This window comes from Trachurus japonicus, chromosome 5, assembly GCF_045865225.1.
Source record: "Trachurus japonicus isolate A0001 chromosome 5, Traja_1.0".
Lineage (NCBI taxonomy): Eukaryota > Metazoa > Chordata > Actinopteri > Carangiformes > Carangidae > Trachurus > Trachurus japonicus.
The window spans coordinates 19733334-19750688 of record NC_140911.1 but is presented as its reverse complement, the minus strand read 5'-3'; the positions used below and the strand labels follow the sequence as shown (position 1 = coordinate 19750688).

Sequence of the window (17355 nt, the reverse complement as noted above, 5' to 3'; positions counted from 1 at the left end):
TAGGACTTTTTTCACTAATGCAATGAGGTGCCTTCAGCACATTGCAAGGGAAACTGACAGAGGTGGATATGACAGCATGATTTTGGATCGGTTATTCTTTGAGCTTAATGGATATGCACGGACAATTTTGTTCTTTAGCCAGCAGTTTGATGGAGGTGTCGATCAAGAGAGCTTTGTAACATTGGAGGCCCTACATTTATGTTTTTGTTCCATCATAAATTCATTTCAAAACTCAAGATCACTGCAAATGAGCCAAAGGGAAATGTTGACTTCAAGAGGCCCACCAACAATAATAACTGGCCGTCCTGGTCGCCCACAGTACAATATTCTACCTGAACAAATTACGTACTGTTTATCCCTGGGAATGAGCTGGCAAAGAATAGCTTTATGCTTTGGTATCAGTAGGAGGACATTGTACAGCCACAGACAAAATCTTCAAATTGGACCACTGGCCTACACAACAATGTCTGCTGACGTCTTGGGTGATATAGTCCGTGACATTCTTCAAACAACCCCAAATGCTGGAGAAAGATATATACATGGAAGCCTTAGATCACGGAACATCCGTATACAGCGGTGGCGTCTAAGACATTGCCTGCAAGAACTTGATCCTATAGGACGGGCCCTTCGTCGTCGCCGTGCAATTCGGCGAAGAATATATAATGTTCAAACTCCCAATCAATTGTGGTGAGTATTTTGGTTGTTACTCAAAACATTGTATTTATTACTCAGTACTTGTTACTAATTTCTAACTAAGTAATAAGCAGTTTACTCATGAGAAATATAATTGTTTGAAAAGTGTGTCATTATTTCAAGCTTGCTTACTGCAGGTCAACATGCATACAAATACTAGTAGCCTAATGTAGGTAGGCCTAATTTTTTTTTATTTCTGTCTATAGAAATTTCTGTTTTTAGTTTGTGTCTGTTTTTAGACTGTGCCCGTTCCTTGCTTTTATACTTGATTACTTTTTATCTGGGACCTAGGTACAAATTTCGTTCTGTCATGTCTAACATGTGGAATGACAATAAAATACTTTGAACTTTGAACTAATTTCAGTGTTCAATTAACAATCAGCCTGAAAAAGTAGGCTAACAAGATATTTTATGGAAGAGTTACTGTAAGTAATTAGTTGTATTATGGGGAAAAGTAATATTATTACAGTATTAGTAGCAGTAATGGTGGTACTCAAAGTTAGGCCTACTGATGCAACTTTAGTCTTAAAAAATTTGTTGAACAAAGTTATAGGTGGAAATACTCAATGTACCTCATATTTCCCGAGTTTTTCATGTTGTAAAGTACTTATTATGTGCTTGTACTGTTTTTGTTGTGGGCTCACTGACGACACTGTTAGTTTCTTGAAAGAGCAGGTACTTTATATCAGACTGGTCTTGATGACATACAGACAGGGAACAACAACCATGTCTGACCTCTGTGGTTAAACTGCTCACAGACACTGAACGCCCCCTGCTGTCTGGAAATATAAGCAGCATCTACATCAGCTTCAGATCCTTAGCAGATATGCTGTTATCATTACAGTGCTTATGTTGTCCTCTCCTCATGTTACTCTATTTTTCTTCTGTAATTTCCCAGGTTGGGATCAATACAATCTATCTATCTATCTATCTATCTATCTATTATATTATACATGATCAGTCTCAATCTCAGGGCTACACTTAAGTAATTATTTGCTATTTTTCTCCCCACAGGCACATAGATGGAAACCATAAACTGGTTAGGTGGCGAATGGTCTTCCATGGATGTGTGGATGGCTTTAGCCGAACTATCATATACTTACAGTGTCTCAACAACAACAGGGCCTCAAGTGTCCTGGGACTGTTCTGTACTGGAGTACAGACCTTTGGTCTCCCTCTAAGGGTACGCTCTGACCACGGTATGGAGAACACAGGGGTTGCCAGATATATGTTGGGGAGACGAGGGCTGAACAGAGGCAGTGTCATTACTGGTCGCAGTGTCCATAATCAGAGAGTAGAACGTTTATGGGCTGAGCTTAACAGAGTTGTATCATTCCACTTCAGCAACCTGTTCACTTTCATGGAAAATGAAGGCATATTGGATTCAACAGATGAACAACATCTGTTTTGTCTCCATTACATCTATTTGCCAAGAGTTCAAAGGGCAGCTGCAGAGTTCCGAAATCAGTGGAACAACCATGGATTGTCTACAGAGGGAGGACAGACACCTCTACAACTGTGGCACAGAGGTGTTCTCCAGTCTGCTGGAGCTGGTGCTACTCAGGACATTTTTGATAGACATGATGCCTTTGGAATCAATGAAGACAACCCTCCTGAGTTAGAGACTGAGAACAATGTTGTTGTTCCGGAAAATGACTTTACTGTGAATGCAGCAGTTATGGACAGGATTCAACATACAATAGATCCATTGAGTGATGATGGTAATCATGGTATCAGTTTATTTTTAGGCCTGCTACATTTTCTTAGTCAACATTAACAAGGCCACACAACACTTGATTAAAATATGATGTAACTGTCAAGTAACAAGTAATAACAGTAAGCAGCACATTAACTGTAATAAAATAAAACACCTCAAAATCACATCAATCAGCCCGGAAAATAAATGGTCTCAAAACAAATATTTCAACTGACCATCCAAGGCAAAACAGGGTTCCTAAATTCAGTAATATTACTCTCTATACCAAAACCCTGAGTATTTTCTAAATCAAAGTCCACAATGTCTTTGAAATCAGTGTAAATGTGCCCAAAAGTGGCCGTCTATTATGTGCTGGCCATAGGTAACACTGCACTATGATGTAACTGTGAGGTAGCAAGTAATGTTAAGTGGTACACAACTGTACACAACAGTATTAAAAACTTGACTAACATTTATCACTATTCTTCTTTATATTCTAAAAGCAAATAAAAACAGTTAATCAAATCATATACTCAAAGTCATATCAATCAGCCCCAAAAAGAAATGGTCTCAGCAAATTTTCAACCGACCATACGAGGGAAAACAGGGTTCCTAAATTCAGCATTATTACTCTCGACCAAAACCCTGAGTATTTTCTAATGCATAGTCCATACTGTCTTTGAACTCAGTGTATGTGTCACAAAGTGGCAGCTTCAGACAATTTATGCATGTGTTGGCCATAGGCAAACAGCGTCCTGGGTTTACAGACTGGTCATGTAGGAAATCAATTGTTGGTTGAGGAGAGAAGCCAATTGGTGGGACGATGCTTGCACCAGTTGCAAAGGCTAAGACATCGCTTAGCTTTGAGGCTCCGGCCTCCTCTAATACATGGAAAAAAACAACAAAGAAAAATGTCAATGTACAGAAAATATCACACTATATTGTCATGAGACAGAGCCATATGCAACACCAATATTTACCCTCAACATCCAGCAAGTAATCTCTCCAAAATGGCACAACACGTTCCTCTGCCATTCTCTTGTTGCTTCCTGCAACAGACAGTCTAATTTGGAAGAGCTGATCCATGGAGTTGGCTGTGAGTGGAGGTGGTTGATGGCACAGCAAGGGTCTAAAACTCTCCGGGTACGTCCTCATGGCGTCCAGGACACCAAGGGTTTTCAGTCCCTCTTTAAATCTGCAAAAATTAAAAGATGACACAACAAAATAAATCCTTCAAACTACTTATTCCAAATTCCAGCAGAGGTTAAATGACATCTAGGCTGCTAAAACATTTGAAATGTTTAAATGTACATTTCGTCAGTCTGTCAGAATCTAAAATAATTCTGTTTATATCTGGTAAATACATTTTAAAGTCTAGTTTGGTCAAAGATGTACAATGTTTTTTGTTTTTGTTACAAGATCTAACAGAATATTCTTCTTAATATGCTGTTCTATGTGCAGTCCATCTCTATGATGAGAATGTAATGAAAATAATATAGGGCAGTGTACTCTACAGAAAATAAGGAGTTGCTAACTGCATGAGTCGTTTGAAACCTTCTCCAATTTGATTTAAATGAAAAGTGTTCAGTTCAATGTTATGTTGCATGTATGTCCTTGCATTTGGAGATGAAACTGTTGTAAAAACCACCAGTCATCTTTATAATAAAAACTTTCTGAATTGCGTTACAAACCTTTCAAATGCCCCAGAGACTCTGTGGACCACCTGGAACATGACAATATCTTGAACCAACAGATCTCTGTCTTCAATGCATTTTAATGGCCTGAGACACCCAGCATTTGCCAGATAATCTTGCAGTGGTTCCGTGGCACGCATCAGATCCTCAAAAGATGTACTTTCAGACACCTAAAAGCAGCACACAATATAAAGACAGAAAAAATGAGCTATAGCATAGCAGAGCATAATGTGTATTTATTCACTATATATTCTGACCTTTTTTACTTTCTCGTAGAGGTCCGCATCAGCAATGTCCTCCAGAACAGGCTTTATCGTGGAACTGCCACCAACCAGATGGGAGTACAGCGCTGGTGTAAAGAATCCTGGTGGAGGACCGCCATGTACCAAGCTTATAGCAATGGCCTGCCCAGCAATAAAATATCGATCCTCTCTTAAAGCTAGAACAAACATGGCATAGAGGGAGAACATCGATAAAAATATATGGTACAAACTTACAGACAAAAAATATGTGCAGTATTAGCTGTGTGTGTGACATCCAGTAGGTGGCGGTACAGGACAAGAAATGACTGACACTTCACAAAACAGAGTGTATAGCCACTTCCACACCAGAACTACCCAGAACCTTTAGTTCCTGCACCCTCTCTACCCCAAACTACAGGGTTTCTGTGACTCCTGTGTTGTCTGCGTTTGCACCATAGGAACATGTTCGTGAGGTTCGTGAAGCATTTTAAAAAGTGCAATGAGGACTGAGCTGATAGTATGTGGAACTAGTAGAAGTAGTAGACAAGTTTGAAGATCATTCCAATGCATTTCCAATGGGACAAAAATGTCAGAAAACATTTAATATTGCCAAAATATATAAAGAGAATAAAAAGTTAAACACAAATAATAATGTGCAGTAGAAGCTACTTATACTTAGTAGATGGAGTAGTTAGACTGCAAAAAATGGCATAAGATGTGAGCATAATAATGAAAAATGATTCAAAGAACAATAAGCATACAGAGTTCCCAAAATACATTATGTGTTTTTATCATGTACCTGTGCTGTCCAATGCTAGGTTCAATCTCCCTGCCCTCCCCTCAAACATTGGTGACACTGCAAGGGCTTCCATAAGCAACCGCAGGAATTCCCTTCTCGGGCCACCTAGGTCCACAGCCTCTTCACTCAGTCCCAAATCATCAGAGAACTTGATATTCATCTGATATTTGGGATTGTATGACAGCCTCTTGAACCCTCGAAGAGCACCATCTAGCACTGAGGACCTGTTGATGTTGAATCTGCATCTCTGGGTGGCATCAATTTGAGATGCAAGACTGAGGAGGACTTCTTGTGCTGATTCTGTGTTTGTTTGTTCAGATACCCTGTTGAGTGAAATAAAGAAGAAATAAATATCAATAAAGTGTTACAATTATTTAGTTTTCTGCATAAAATGTGATAAAACAATCAAGGTTGGTTTCTTCAAACATAGCCACTGGATATTCAGTGTTAGTAGAATGTAACACTGTGGCTAACTATACAATTTATCAGAACAGAAAGTACTGTTTGATGTAAAAAATTATTTATTATGTAGATTGAAAAAGACTGAGATCAATGATCATTGATCAGGTCTTGCCCTCGTCAAAAACAAGCTGTCAATGGCATGGTTATCTAGATATATAACAATTACAAATTTGCATCTCTTAACCATCTGAAGCATCTAGCTTCTAGCTTAAATGTTTATGAAGAACCTAATTGAACAATATTTGATTCATGGGCTACATACGCATGACTCTCAAGACTAGCCATTATAGCCTGGTTAAGATCCTCTTCATCAGAAGAGAGGTCTGAGGTTGAACCCATGATGGACAGGTAGGCAGCATAGTGGTCAGTCCTCCCTGCACCACCACAAGCACTGGGTGCTTCTGGTGGTTCAGCTTCAGTCGCAATGTCACTCAATGCTTGTGGTGCAGAGAGCAGTGTAGCTGTCGGGGCGGTGTCACTGGATGCATGTGGGGTGGCAGGAGGCTGAGTTGAAATTTGGTTTCCCCTGGACCGTGTACACATATAGCCTCCAGCTTGGAAGTTGTTGGATGCTATTGTGGTGTTAATCTCCACACAGTCATCTGAATCTGTGCTGTCAAACTAAAACAACAAAAAATACAAAATCTTGGAGTTATTCTCAAAAATGACAGCTGTATGCTATCTGGATAAGCATTCATTTTAAATCCCTTACCTGAAATGGAAGATCCCTTCCTGGCCGTATGTACAATGCCTTTGCCTTAAAGACTTTATGGATAATGAAGCCATTCAACTCTTGGCCCTCGCGCAGCTTTGGTGACACCAATTTGGTGCCACATGCCATCAACAGTTCAACACTGGGAAAATAATAAAAGAAGAATAAAGAAAAATAGAAAGAAATAGGAGTCAATTACAAGGCCAGTTTTAATCCATGATGTATCAAAAATTCAAATAATATAATACCTGACATCCTCGGGAATTTTGTTTTGGAATGCCTCTCGAATCTCTGCAATGACTGTCCTGTTGTCCCACGTTTTCCTAATCTCAAAGGCGCTTAGAATTAAGCCATTCTCATGAAGTTTTCTTTTTATTTTGTGTTTACAAACTTCATCCCATGCAGAATGGGGTAGCAGGATGACGTCTTTGTTGAAACTGGGATGGTGCTGGGTGTTAGGCCTGAAAGAAAAAAAAGAAGAGTGCACTGTAATTGCATGTTGTCAGTAAGACAGTGTTTTTGTTTTTTGTACATGTGAAGTTGGTGAATAATTTCATTTTAACATGGGTAAGCTTATGTTTCACTTTCAGATGATTGCCTGGAAGTGGAGCAATTCTAAAGCCTGGAATACACTGTACGATTTTTTAAACCTTCCTGTTTAATGCCAACTCACACTGTATGAGTAAATCAACCATGATGTGAGGCACAAGTGTAGCTGTTGTGAAATGGTTGCATGGTGTTGAGCCTTCAGCCTATAAGCAACCATTTCACAACTGCTACACAAGCTCATGATTTCTGTGCTCACACTGTACGGTCCAATCCTTGGGTGCGAGGATTGGCATTAAACAGGAACGTTTGCAAAATTGTACACTGTATTCCAGGCTTTAGAATCGCTCCACTTCCAGGCAATCATCTGAAAGTGAAACATGAGCTTACCCATATTAATATGAAATTATTCAACCAACTTAACATGTGCAAAAAAGTCAGCAGAACAAAAATACAATGGATTTTTTACAGGATAGGCAATGTGTCTCATAAATCCAAAAGGAATGAACAAACAAGCAATCCATAGGCTACATGAAAAAGATGTCTGGTTTACTTTAGTCGAGCCAGGTTTTCAATCACACTGAAGGACTGAGATACTATCTTTTTTTTTTTTCAAAACAACCTGAGCTTTAAGAATATGCATGCTGTGGTGGTGTCATGGATGTAGAAAATTTGATATGACCAAATAAATTTCACACATATGGTAAACACACAAAAAATATTATGAAGTTGTTTTTAAATGTTAACTGTTCTTTTAGGTCTTGAGGATTAGGGGAAAGATAATCAAGGCTCTATATAAAATATATTATTGACATTATTTGCAAAAATGGCACACTAGCCTGGTATCTCTGGCATGAGCACAGCCTGTGTTTACAGTGAGGCAGAGAGCGGTGACGATCCCGGACTCATCCAGAAAACCAAGTCTGCCCCCCCCGCACCTGACAACTACCGTTCTCAACCAGACTCTGGTCTGTGGACCGGGTCTGGCTCCAAGTTTGAGCAAATAAATGAGCAAAGACCCGACCAGGTCCGACCAGTGTTGACCCTGGACCCGATGCGGCCGGACCGCATCGGGTTATTTTGTTTTATAACATTTATATGCGCATGAGAGTGAGTGAGTGAGCGAGCGCGAGAGAGAAACAGCGGTGCACCAGATGATTGCCAACCGACAAAAGCTGAAATGAGACGGTTAAAGAGAAGAAAAACACAGAATAGGCCTAATATATGTCCAAGAGACTTTGTCCCGAGGAAGGATCGGATGGTGGCCCAGGTTTAGTGATGAGGAAACTGTCACTGCAGCTGCACATCTGTCAGCAGCTGCTCCAAACAGACACGTCACTAACTTTATTTTGAAGGGACAGATTAGATGTTGATTTTGTTGCACCCAAACATTAAGCATATAGAAACAGACCCGGCTTGAGACCGGCTTTATTTGCTCAAACCTGGAGACAGACCCGACCCAGTGCAACCGGCATCTCTCGCCTTTTTTTTTTTGAGAATTTACAGTAGCCTGGGTTACACGGTCTCTGTGCGCTGCTGGGGATGAGAAGGCTCGCGGTTCAAATGTAGACTTGATCTAAAGTAGGATATTACTGACCAGAGGGAGGGACAACACGTATCCCCACCGGGGATAATAATAAATGACCAGGGAGGGGGGGGGGGGAATCGCACCCTGGCCGTACTCTTTCCGAAGCGGAAAATGAGAGGGACGTAATTCTTTTTTTAATGAAAGCGGGGCACTTCAGCCTTTGCTTTGTTTACATCGAAGCCGAGCAATCAAGCTGTAGGATTGGGTGTAATCATAAATCCACCACTCCGCTGATTGATTTTTAACCACTTCCTTAAAAAATGCGCACGACCGGGAGGAGGTTTACCTAATACATCCATGGTTTACCACAGCGGAACAGGCTTGCATAGTTGCCCTTATAGGCTAGCCTGGCTGCTAGCTAAAAGTGTTAATGTGGCACAGTGGCAGCAAAAACATTGCTGATCTGTAGGAGACCTAGACATTCAAACAGACCCACGTGAACCCAAGCTCGTGCTTTTAATGTTATTAAGCAGCCCATAAGGCTAAATTAATCCACTAAATGAAATGACCTTACCTCCTCCTTGACCTGCTGGAAGCCCATCCGCCAAAGTACTGTTGTGTTTGAAATCGAGGTTGATTTGCTTGGTTGCCATTAGCTTGAGAGGGCCCGCTCTGCCCTGATACACCTGATGCTCCAGGTCTGAAGAGCCGCCGCATTTCCCCATCGACCGCGCTACTTGAGGGCTGTTGATTACGGTTCGAAATTTCCGACATTGTGGTTATCACATTAGAACGGGTTAAAATGTTATTCAAAATTCCAATTGCCTCATTCACACGGTCCCGGTCGACCATTTTCACACGTTAACGTCCAGGAGGCGGGACATTGTCCTTGAGATCCCTGGAGAGACACATCCGGTACCTACACCCGTGATGAGCCAATCAGAAACTGGAAATTCAAGTTGACTTCCGTTTCAATCAAACTCTCTCACACATACTACTATACTTGCACACATCACATATTATTCTCTCATACATTCACTATCATGTTGTTCCATCCATAATAGCGTGTAAGAGAGTATGATAGTAAGTGTGTGTGACTATAGTAGTAAGTGTGCGTGACAATACTAGTGTATGTGAGAGAGTATGATAGTAAGTGTGTGTGACTATACTAGTAAGTGTGTGTGACTATACTAGTGTATGTGAGAGAGTATGATAGTAAGTGTGTGTGACTATAGTAGTAAGTGTGCGTGACAATACTAGTGTATGTGAGAGAGTATGATAGTAAGTGTGTGTGACTATACTAGTGTGTGTGAGAGAGTATGATAGTAAGTGTGTGTGACTATACTAGTGTGTGTGAGAGAGTATGATAGTAAGTGTGTGTGACTATACTAGTAAGTGTGTGTGACTATACTAGTGTGTGTGAGAGAGTATGATAGTAAGTGTGTGTGACTATACTAGTAAGTGTGTGTGACTAAACTAGTGTGTGTGAGAGAGTATGACAGTAAGTGTGTGTGACTATACTAGTGTATGTGAAAGAGTATGACAGTAAGTGTGTGTGACTATAGTAGTAAGTGTGCGTGACTATACTAGTGTATGTGAGAGAGTATGATAGTATGTGTGTGTGTGTGTAACTATAGTAGTAAGTGTGTGTGACTATACTAGTGTATGTGAGAGAGTATGATAGTATGTGTGCGTGACTATACTAGTGTTTGTAAGAGAGTATGATGTAACATGTGAGAGCAAATATGCATTATTTCCTAAACGGCCTCTCATACCTACTGGCCACAATGTGAAACAGACAAATACTAATGTTGAAACTATAGGATTGCAAAGTATCTGTGTAACAAACTATTATTACGTGCATCTTTATTCCAAGCAGAACCACTGCTGTTAGAAACAGTCCTGTCCAGCTGGAAACATCTTAGTATTCAGAAAACCAACAGCACACTCCAATAAGTGTAATACTTTCTATTAATATCAATCGCACAGCAGCACAACATCTTAGTATTCCTCAGTGGATCATTTCTAAAGACGAGTCAGTGACACAAAGAGTTATAAGTCTAAAACGTATCATTAATGTCTGAGCTCTAATGTCTAGTCAGTTCGGACCAGTCCCAGCCTGGTCAGATGCTACATGAACTGATGAAGCCTCTTGGATGAGAGGTGAAACGTCTTCCTAGACAAATAACTAAGTCCAATTGCTTTCGATTTAACCTCTTTTGAAATACTATGACCTGGACAAATGAGAATATGCACCGGCTCTAGTCAGTTCAAAACTTCAAGCCCAACGCCCCAGAGAACTGAACAAAAAATAAAGTAATTCAATAATTTAATTAAAATTCATCAAACCCTGCTTCTCTGATCCAGGCTAATTACGTGTTCATGGTACCTGATGGGGACGACCCTGGCCCCCGCTCCCTCCAGGTACTTGATGTAGGAGGCAGCGATGTAGGAAGAGCCCTGGGCAACTGGGTCTCCTGGAAGGTTCTCCTGAGCCAGGACACCTGGAGAGAGCAGGAAACAGGTTAACGTCTAGATGAATACACAAGAAAATACCTGAACTCCTGAATTTTAATTTCTCCATAAAATCTTCATGACTTCACTATCTTTCTGTTGTTGTTTCAAACAAAGGAGAGGACCGGTCTTACAGGGTGGTTAGGTCGGTTCAGTGCCAACAGTTTCAGGGGACCTATTAGATCTGCATCAGAAAAGACTTTCTACATTTGTTGAAAACCTGCGGCTGATAATCAGGAAAAGCCACCAGATGATGGTGTCTGAGCACTTCCACGTCACCACACATCATCGGTCACGGTCAAAGTTTAGAATCCTACAATGATTCAAGGTGGTGACACTGATCCAGAGTCAGATCTGTACTAGATGACAAGTTCACTGATCAAACTGACATACGATGATTATTGTTGCATACATCAGCAGTGGATTTTTACTTTTTATATCATTATTACTTATTATTTATTGCAGGTCACAGCTCCTCCTCTTGCCTCTGCTCAGGTTTATCAGTGCTGGGAGGATTCACGCTAGACAACAGCTGGAAACATATACAGCGTCTCAACCAACAGCTGTTACAGCCTAATCTTAATGACTATGTATTAGTAGTGAATTAAACTGTAACGTAATTATTAGATAGGCTAGATAAACATCACAGATGAAAGTAGCCATTCCAAACCAGAAAAAGACAATTATGTAAAAACTTATAGCCTACTAATAATAAATATGTCGTGTTTTATCAAACTATTCAAAATACATGGGCAAGCTACAGTAGTCTACAGGATACAGCCTAGAAATGTTAGTTTTATTGATCATCAATATTAATCGATAGTAGAAACGTAGCCTGCACCTGCAGTTAAAACAACAAGGTAGATGATGGCGGAACACACACACACACACACACACACACACACGCACACACTTATTCTGGAACATTCTCGGGCTATTACATAAGATCTGTCTGTAATCCACCGGACACTCCAGGACCAGGACTATTAAACAGCCGGTGAATCTTACCGATGATCGGTCGCTGGTTGAGCTGTTGGCCTCGACCCGCCGCCACCGCCGCGCACTGCGCCGCGCCGCAGCAGAGCCAGGCGGTCAGCGCCGCGAACACGGCTGCAGCCGGACAGCTCATCCCGAGCCGAGCACCGGGCGGGATGGAACAACCAAGCTGCCGGAGAAGTGGAGGTGGGGAGGGGGCGCGGGGGGGGGAGAGAGAGAGACTGCTGAGAGACTGGGTGATAATGATGATGATGATGATACTCTTTAGGACGCTCCTCTTCCCTGCCGCGCTCCTCCGGTCTGTGTCTTCACCTCCGTCCAAGCTGCTACGGTGTTACGGAATAAAGTCAGTCACGTGGGGGGTGTCCCCTACACACACGCGCGCGCACACACCCCGCCCCCCTCCTCCAAACCCCTGACTGAGCTCCTTCCTCGTTCGGAGGTGCAGCTGCTGTCCAGGTGGAACATGCAGGGCCGTTGTCTAGGGGAGAAAGGTGATGATAACTCTAGGGGCCCAGCGCCCAGCGGGGCCCATAAAAAACCCCAGTAGTCTAATCTTTGTATGACTGATTTATTCTGCATAAGACCCTGACCAATACTCATAGTACACTGTAAAAACTCAACATCTTTCCAAGAATATTTGTCTTATTTCTTGTCCAAATGTCTCATTTCTAGTCAAAACTAATCTCTTTCCACTTAAAATAAGACTCATTACCTAAAAATTAACTTGTTTTTAGATCATTTTCACTTAAATTAACAATAAAAATCTGCCAGTGAAAGTAAGTTTTTTGTGCTTGTAATAAGGAAGAAAAACTTGCTCCACTATCAGATTTTTTCTACTTATTCCAAGTGAAAATCTGCTTGAAATAAGTAAAAAGTGTCTAAAAACAAGCTACTTTTAATATGATGTGTCTTATTTTAAGTATAATGAGATTTGTTTTGACTAGAAATTACATTTTGACTAGAAATAAGACAAATATTCTTGCTAAGATACTTGAGTTTTTGCAGTGTAATGCTGCATTAGCATCAAAACAAAGAAGGCTAAATAAAAAATGATAATACATATGTAGTCTAAGAAAAAAAAAAGGAAAAGTTGGGGGGAGGGGCCCACTTTAGTATTCTTTAAGGGGGCCCAGAATTCCTAGCAACGGCCCTGGGAACATGCAAACTTCGAGGGGGCGTGATCATGGAGACAGCAAACTGACAGACAAGTAGAACAGGTGAACAGGAAATATTCATCAGATCAGAGAACAGATCTATGTCCATCACGAATAACAGGTTGGTCAAGTGCTTCCCTTAACTGATTCACCCATAGACAAAGATCCGGTAGACTATAAAACTTCTGCCAAGTCATGTGATCACAAAACAAACAACACTATGACTTTCATCTGTGGATTAAATTAGACACCAAAGGGCACTCAGGTAGGTTTGTCACCTGTTCTGCTGCTTCCTGATGCACCCAGTGGTTAATGCAGTCGACTGATCTGTAAAACACATAGGCTACTGAAATTGAAATGAACATACAATCAGCTGTAATTCAAATATTACAGCTTCAGACATGGTGAACTGCAATGTCTGACATTTTAAATGTATTAATTTATTACATGCAGCTAACACATTTGTTATTATTAGCCTATTAAATGTAGCCCACCCTTCCGGTATTCACACTTAATGTGAGGATCAGTTTATTAACTCATCAGTCTACTGTATATTGTCGACTATATTTGATTTCTGTACCTCCCCCAACATAGAACTGCTGTGTAAATTTAGAATTAGAGACGTGGTTTGCTGATATAAAAGACAATAGAATTAGTTTAATTTTGTTTTCTATCAACTTGGAACCAGACAGTTGAGGGAAATCTGTGACACTGTGACTAAATGTTTGTGTCAGACTGAACCTAAAAATGAATTTAAACTGTAGTTCGGTGTATGACTGCAAACTTGAAACCTTGTGACTAAACCACATGTCTGTGATCAGAGCTTCATTAGTCCTTGTGTCACATGTTGTTGACCACAAAGTGACTCATTCCTGATGTTCTTCTCACTTCTGTGACAATACTTTAGGTGCATACTGTGCGTGTGTGTGTCCATCTAGTGCTGCAGCAGTGAAATCCTCTACTTGTGTTAATTTGTGTCACCTAAGGTCATCTGGCAGCGCTGCCTGGGACGATGGGACAGAGCAAGAATAGGTGAAATTGTGTGCGCATGTGTGTGTGTGTGAGTTCAGAGCGAACACTGCAGTAAAGAGAGGGTGTTTGAATGTGTGTATATGTGTAATTTGATGCCGTCAGCAGTTTGTAATGCAGGTAACTCTGACTGAAGTCACAAGATTGCTGTTCATTGCAGAGGAAGAAAATACACTGCACCACTGACGACTGACCACAAGAGGCTGCACTCCCCCACCAAACAGTCCTCAGTGCAGCATCACTCTGTAAGTGTGTGTGTGTGTGTGTGTGTTGGAGTCCAAATCCCCTCCTCATCCTGGGGCTGTAACAGGTCTACTATGACAACTGACGGTCAGTGCAGCTGGATGTTTTATGATGTCACATCTCCACCAGTCTAATACTGGTTCAGACTATAAGTGAATCAGAGGTTCAACCATGCAGTTAATCAATGCAAGTTCTGCTGCTGCTGCGGTGGTCAACTAGCAGTTGTGATCTATGTGATCTACAGATTCAACCTCACAAATAAATGGCACAACACATACATAAAAAAAAAGTAAAATATTTTTTACCATAAAACACTGAACCGCGACTGAACCGCAGCCTTCTGATCAGCGGGCGACCTCCTCCTCCTGATCCACAACCACTGAAGTGAAAACAGCCGACATTACCAGGGACAACTGTGACTGTGTGTGTGTGTGTGTGTGTGTGTGTCATGTTACAGTACGAGCCCCCAGCTGAGGCCACTGAGAGGGAAACGTGCTCATCCTACACCGCCGCCCCCTCGCCTGTGATGTCACAGTGATGCAGTCTCAGACGGTGGATTAGGGAACACGAAGTCGATGGATGTGACAGTGCAGCCGCAGGTCCTTTTCTGTCTCTGAGCAGGAAAAGAGGGAGGGACCTTTTATAAGTATCACAAATCAGTGTTTGTCCTGACAACAGATGAGACGAGTGTGAGCTGTGGGAACGACGACTCACAGTGATGACATCATATCTCCAAACTCTGCCGCTCCGTTGAGTCACAGAGAGTTCAGGCCCAGAGCTATAAGACTCCTTCCTTACTGAGTAAAACAGGAGCATGTCAGAGATGTGATGGACTAGTGGATGAAGGGGAGGAGCTGAAGTCTTTCTCTGTCTCACCTCTTCACACTAGAAGTCGCTGCTGGGTCAGAACCATAGACTGTAAAAAGAATGGACGTAGCGTCCGTGACGTCACCCATTGGTTTTGGGGAGTCGTTTTTGTGACTCCAACATGGCGGCCTGAACAGCGCCACGTTGGATTGGCCGACCGAGAACCCGCCCACTGGCCTCGAAGCAGCTGTCCACGGAGCTGCTCGGACCTGTCACTCAACGTTTCCGCGCCCTGATTGGCCAGAATTTTAACCTAATAACAGTAAAACGGTAGAGTTAAAAAAAAATTCACCCCCCTCAGAGTGTGTGCGGGGGTAGAAACTATCGATTGAGACAAAAAAACGTTCTGACACCAGGCTTTTAACATGTTTATTGAGGATGTAAAGTCGGCGATTTTAACATGGGGGTCTATGGAGAATGCTCCCTTCTGACACCAGCCCCCAGAGGAAGCCGGGGGGATTGCAGTTTTTTGAACGCGGAAGTGAGCTTCACTTCTCAGACCGACAACTGCCCCCTTGGTCAGAACCTTAGTGTGGAAGTAACACAAACCGAAACTCTGTGAAATAAAAGACCAGAAAGTCAGAAAACATTAAAGAGCAATGAAGAAAGCAAAACAAACCTCCTGACAGAGGCCTGTTGTGTTCATCCACATGGAGACAGAATACCTAGAAGATTTCTGTGTGCGCACCAGAAGTGTTTCAGATTCAGAAGCAGTATATATGGCAATGTTGGGCCAGCCCTGGATCTGGGAATATAAACAAAAAGATAAAGCAAAACCAGCATGTGGCCTGAGCATGGGCCAGATTTATAAACTGGTGGGGTAATTTACCAAAGCTTTGAGGCCAGCAGCTCAAAACACCTGCATGTTTATACGCAAGCATCCAAGGTTTAACTTCTCCTTAGCTGAGGGAGAGATGCAGAATCTCTTAAATAGTTTTGTTTTAGCTGAAGTGAGTGCAGCAGTAAGTGGTCGCCTTGGGATGTTGTCATTTTTCCCAGGTATCCCAATTACCCTTTATTTTTTTTCAAATTACATTTCCTCTCTGAGAGCAGGAAGTTTGACTGACCTTTGAAACTTGAATTAGACGTTGCATGGTTCAGACAGTTGCACTGACATGACCTGAACAGGCTGTTATCAGAGAACCAATTACTGGTGGACAGACGAAGCAGTCTTTACTCAGTGTCCGCACAGTGTGAGCCACACTTCACTCTCATTTAATTATTAAGGGGCAGCTTTGAGAATTAGTCTTAGTGACGTGTTTGTAGGAAAACTGACAATTCAATTAACAAAACAAGCACCAGGACACTGTTGCACATGGACCAAGGCTGACAGCAGCTCAATGTGATAACACAGGACGTCACAGTGGTGTCAGGTGCACGGCTTCACTCTCACGCTGCACTTTAATGTCATGTGGTGGGATCAGGTTTTATGTGGAGTGGGTTTGGAATCGGTAATGATTTTATAGGCTACTTGTAAAATTGTTAAACTTAATTGGGTCAGAATGTATTGGTATGCTACTTACTACGAATGTAAAGCCTGTTTTGACCATCACAATGTTTTGTGTCATTTTGCAGATTTTGTGGCATTTATTAGGCTAATAAACGGACAAACAAAAAACATACAAACAAGTTTTTTTTTAATCACAGGTGAGGTGCTCCATGTTTTTTTTCTTTTCTCATGCTTTCCCGCTCCATTCGTTGTGTTACAAATGCTGACATGTTTTGCTTAGTTTTAAAATATAATTTGTATTGGAAATTATTCTTCTTGTAAGATTTGTATTAGCCTACTAAAAGGGAAAAAAAAAACTTTGTCCGTGTTGTTGACTTTCAATACCGGCACGCAATGCATCTTGGGATAAGTTCGACTTTTGCCGAGGAGAAGACGGCAGCGCTTGAGAGAGACCTAGTTCCCGCCATAACCGTTTCGTCACAAAGTGCTGCTCTTGTTTGGAACTACCATTTCTTGCTAAGATCTATGCTAAGACTAATGACTGAAGTCTCTAAGATTTATCAGTTGCACCGCTGTGGATGAACATTGAACTGTCTCTGGCGCTCTCTGGCAGCCATATTGGTTCCTAAGTAGGTCCCGGGCAGGGCCGTTGTATAGGGGAGAAAGGTGATGATAACTCTAGGGGCCCAGCGCCCAGTGGGGCCCATAAAAAACCCCAGTAGTCTAA

The 17355-nt window shown here is 41.7% G+C and overlaps 2 protein-coding genes across 2 annotated transcripts in view; both read right to left on the bottom strand.

Moving 5' to 3' along the window:
* LOC146987480 (gamma-glutamyl hydrolase) overlaps positions 1-12261 on the bottom strand; it is a 32172-nt gene extending 19911 nt beyond the window's left edge. The window contains exons 1-2 of the mRNA XM_085778046.1: positions 11895-12261; positions 10762-10876 (exon numbers count right to left, since the gene is read on the bottom strand). Of these exons, the coding sequence (XP_085634172.1) occupies positions 10762-10876; positions 11895-12015 (236 nt within the window). The 5' untranslated portion in view covers positions 12016-12261. The remainder of the gene's footprint in view (positions 1-10761; positions 10877-11894) is intronic.
* Positions 3017-8973, bottom strand: LOC146987481 (G2/M phase-specific E3 ubiquitin-protein ligase-like). The gene is made up of 7 exons (XM_085777840.1): positions 8947-8973; positions 5849-6207; positions 5125-5447; positions 4341-4522; positions 4081-4253; positions 3370-3584; positions 3017-3270 (listed from the first exon to the last, which is right to left on the bottom strand). Exons 1-7 carry the CDS (start codon positions 8971-8973, stop codon positions 3017-3019), a joined length of 1533 nt encoding a protein of 510 aa, XP_085633966.1.
* Positions 12262-17355: the final 5094 nt, after the last annotated feature.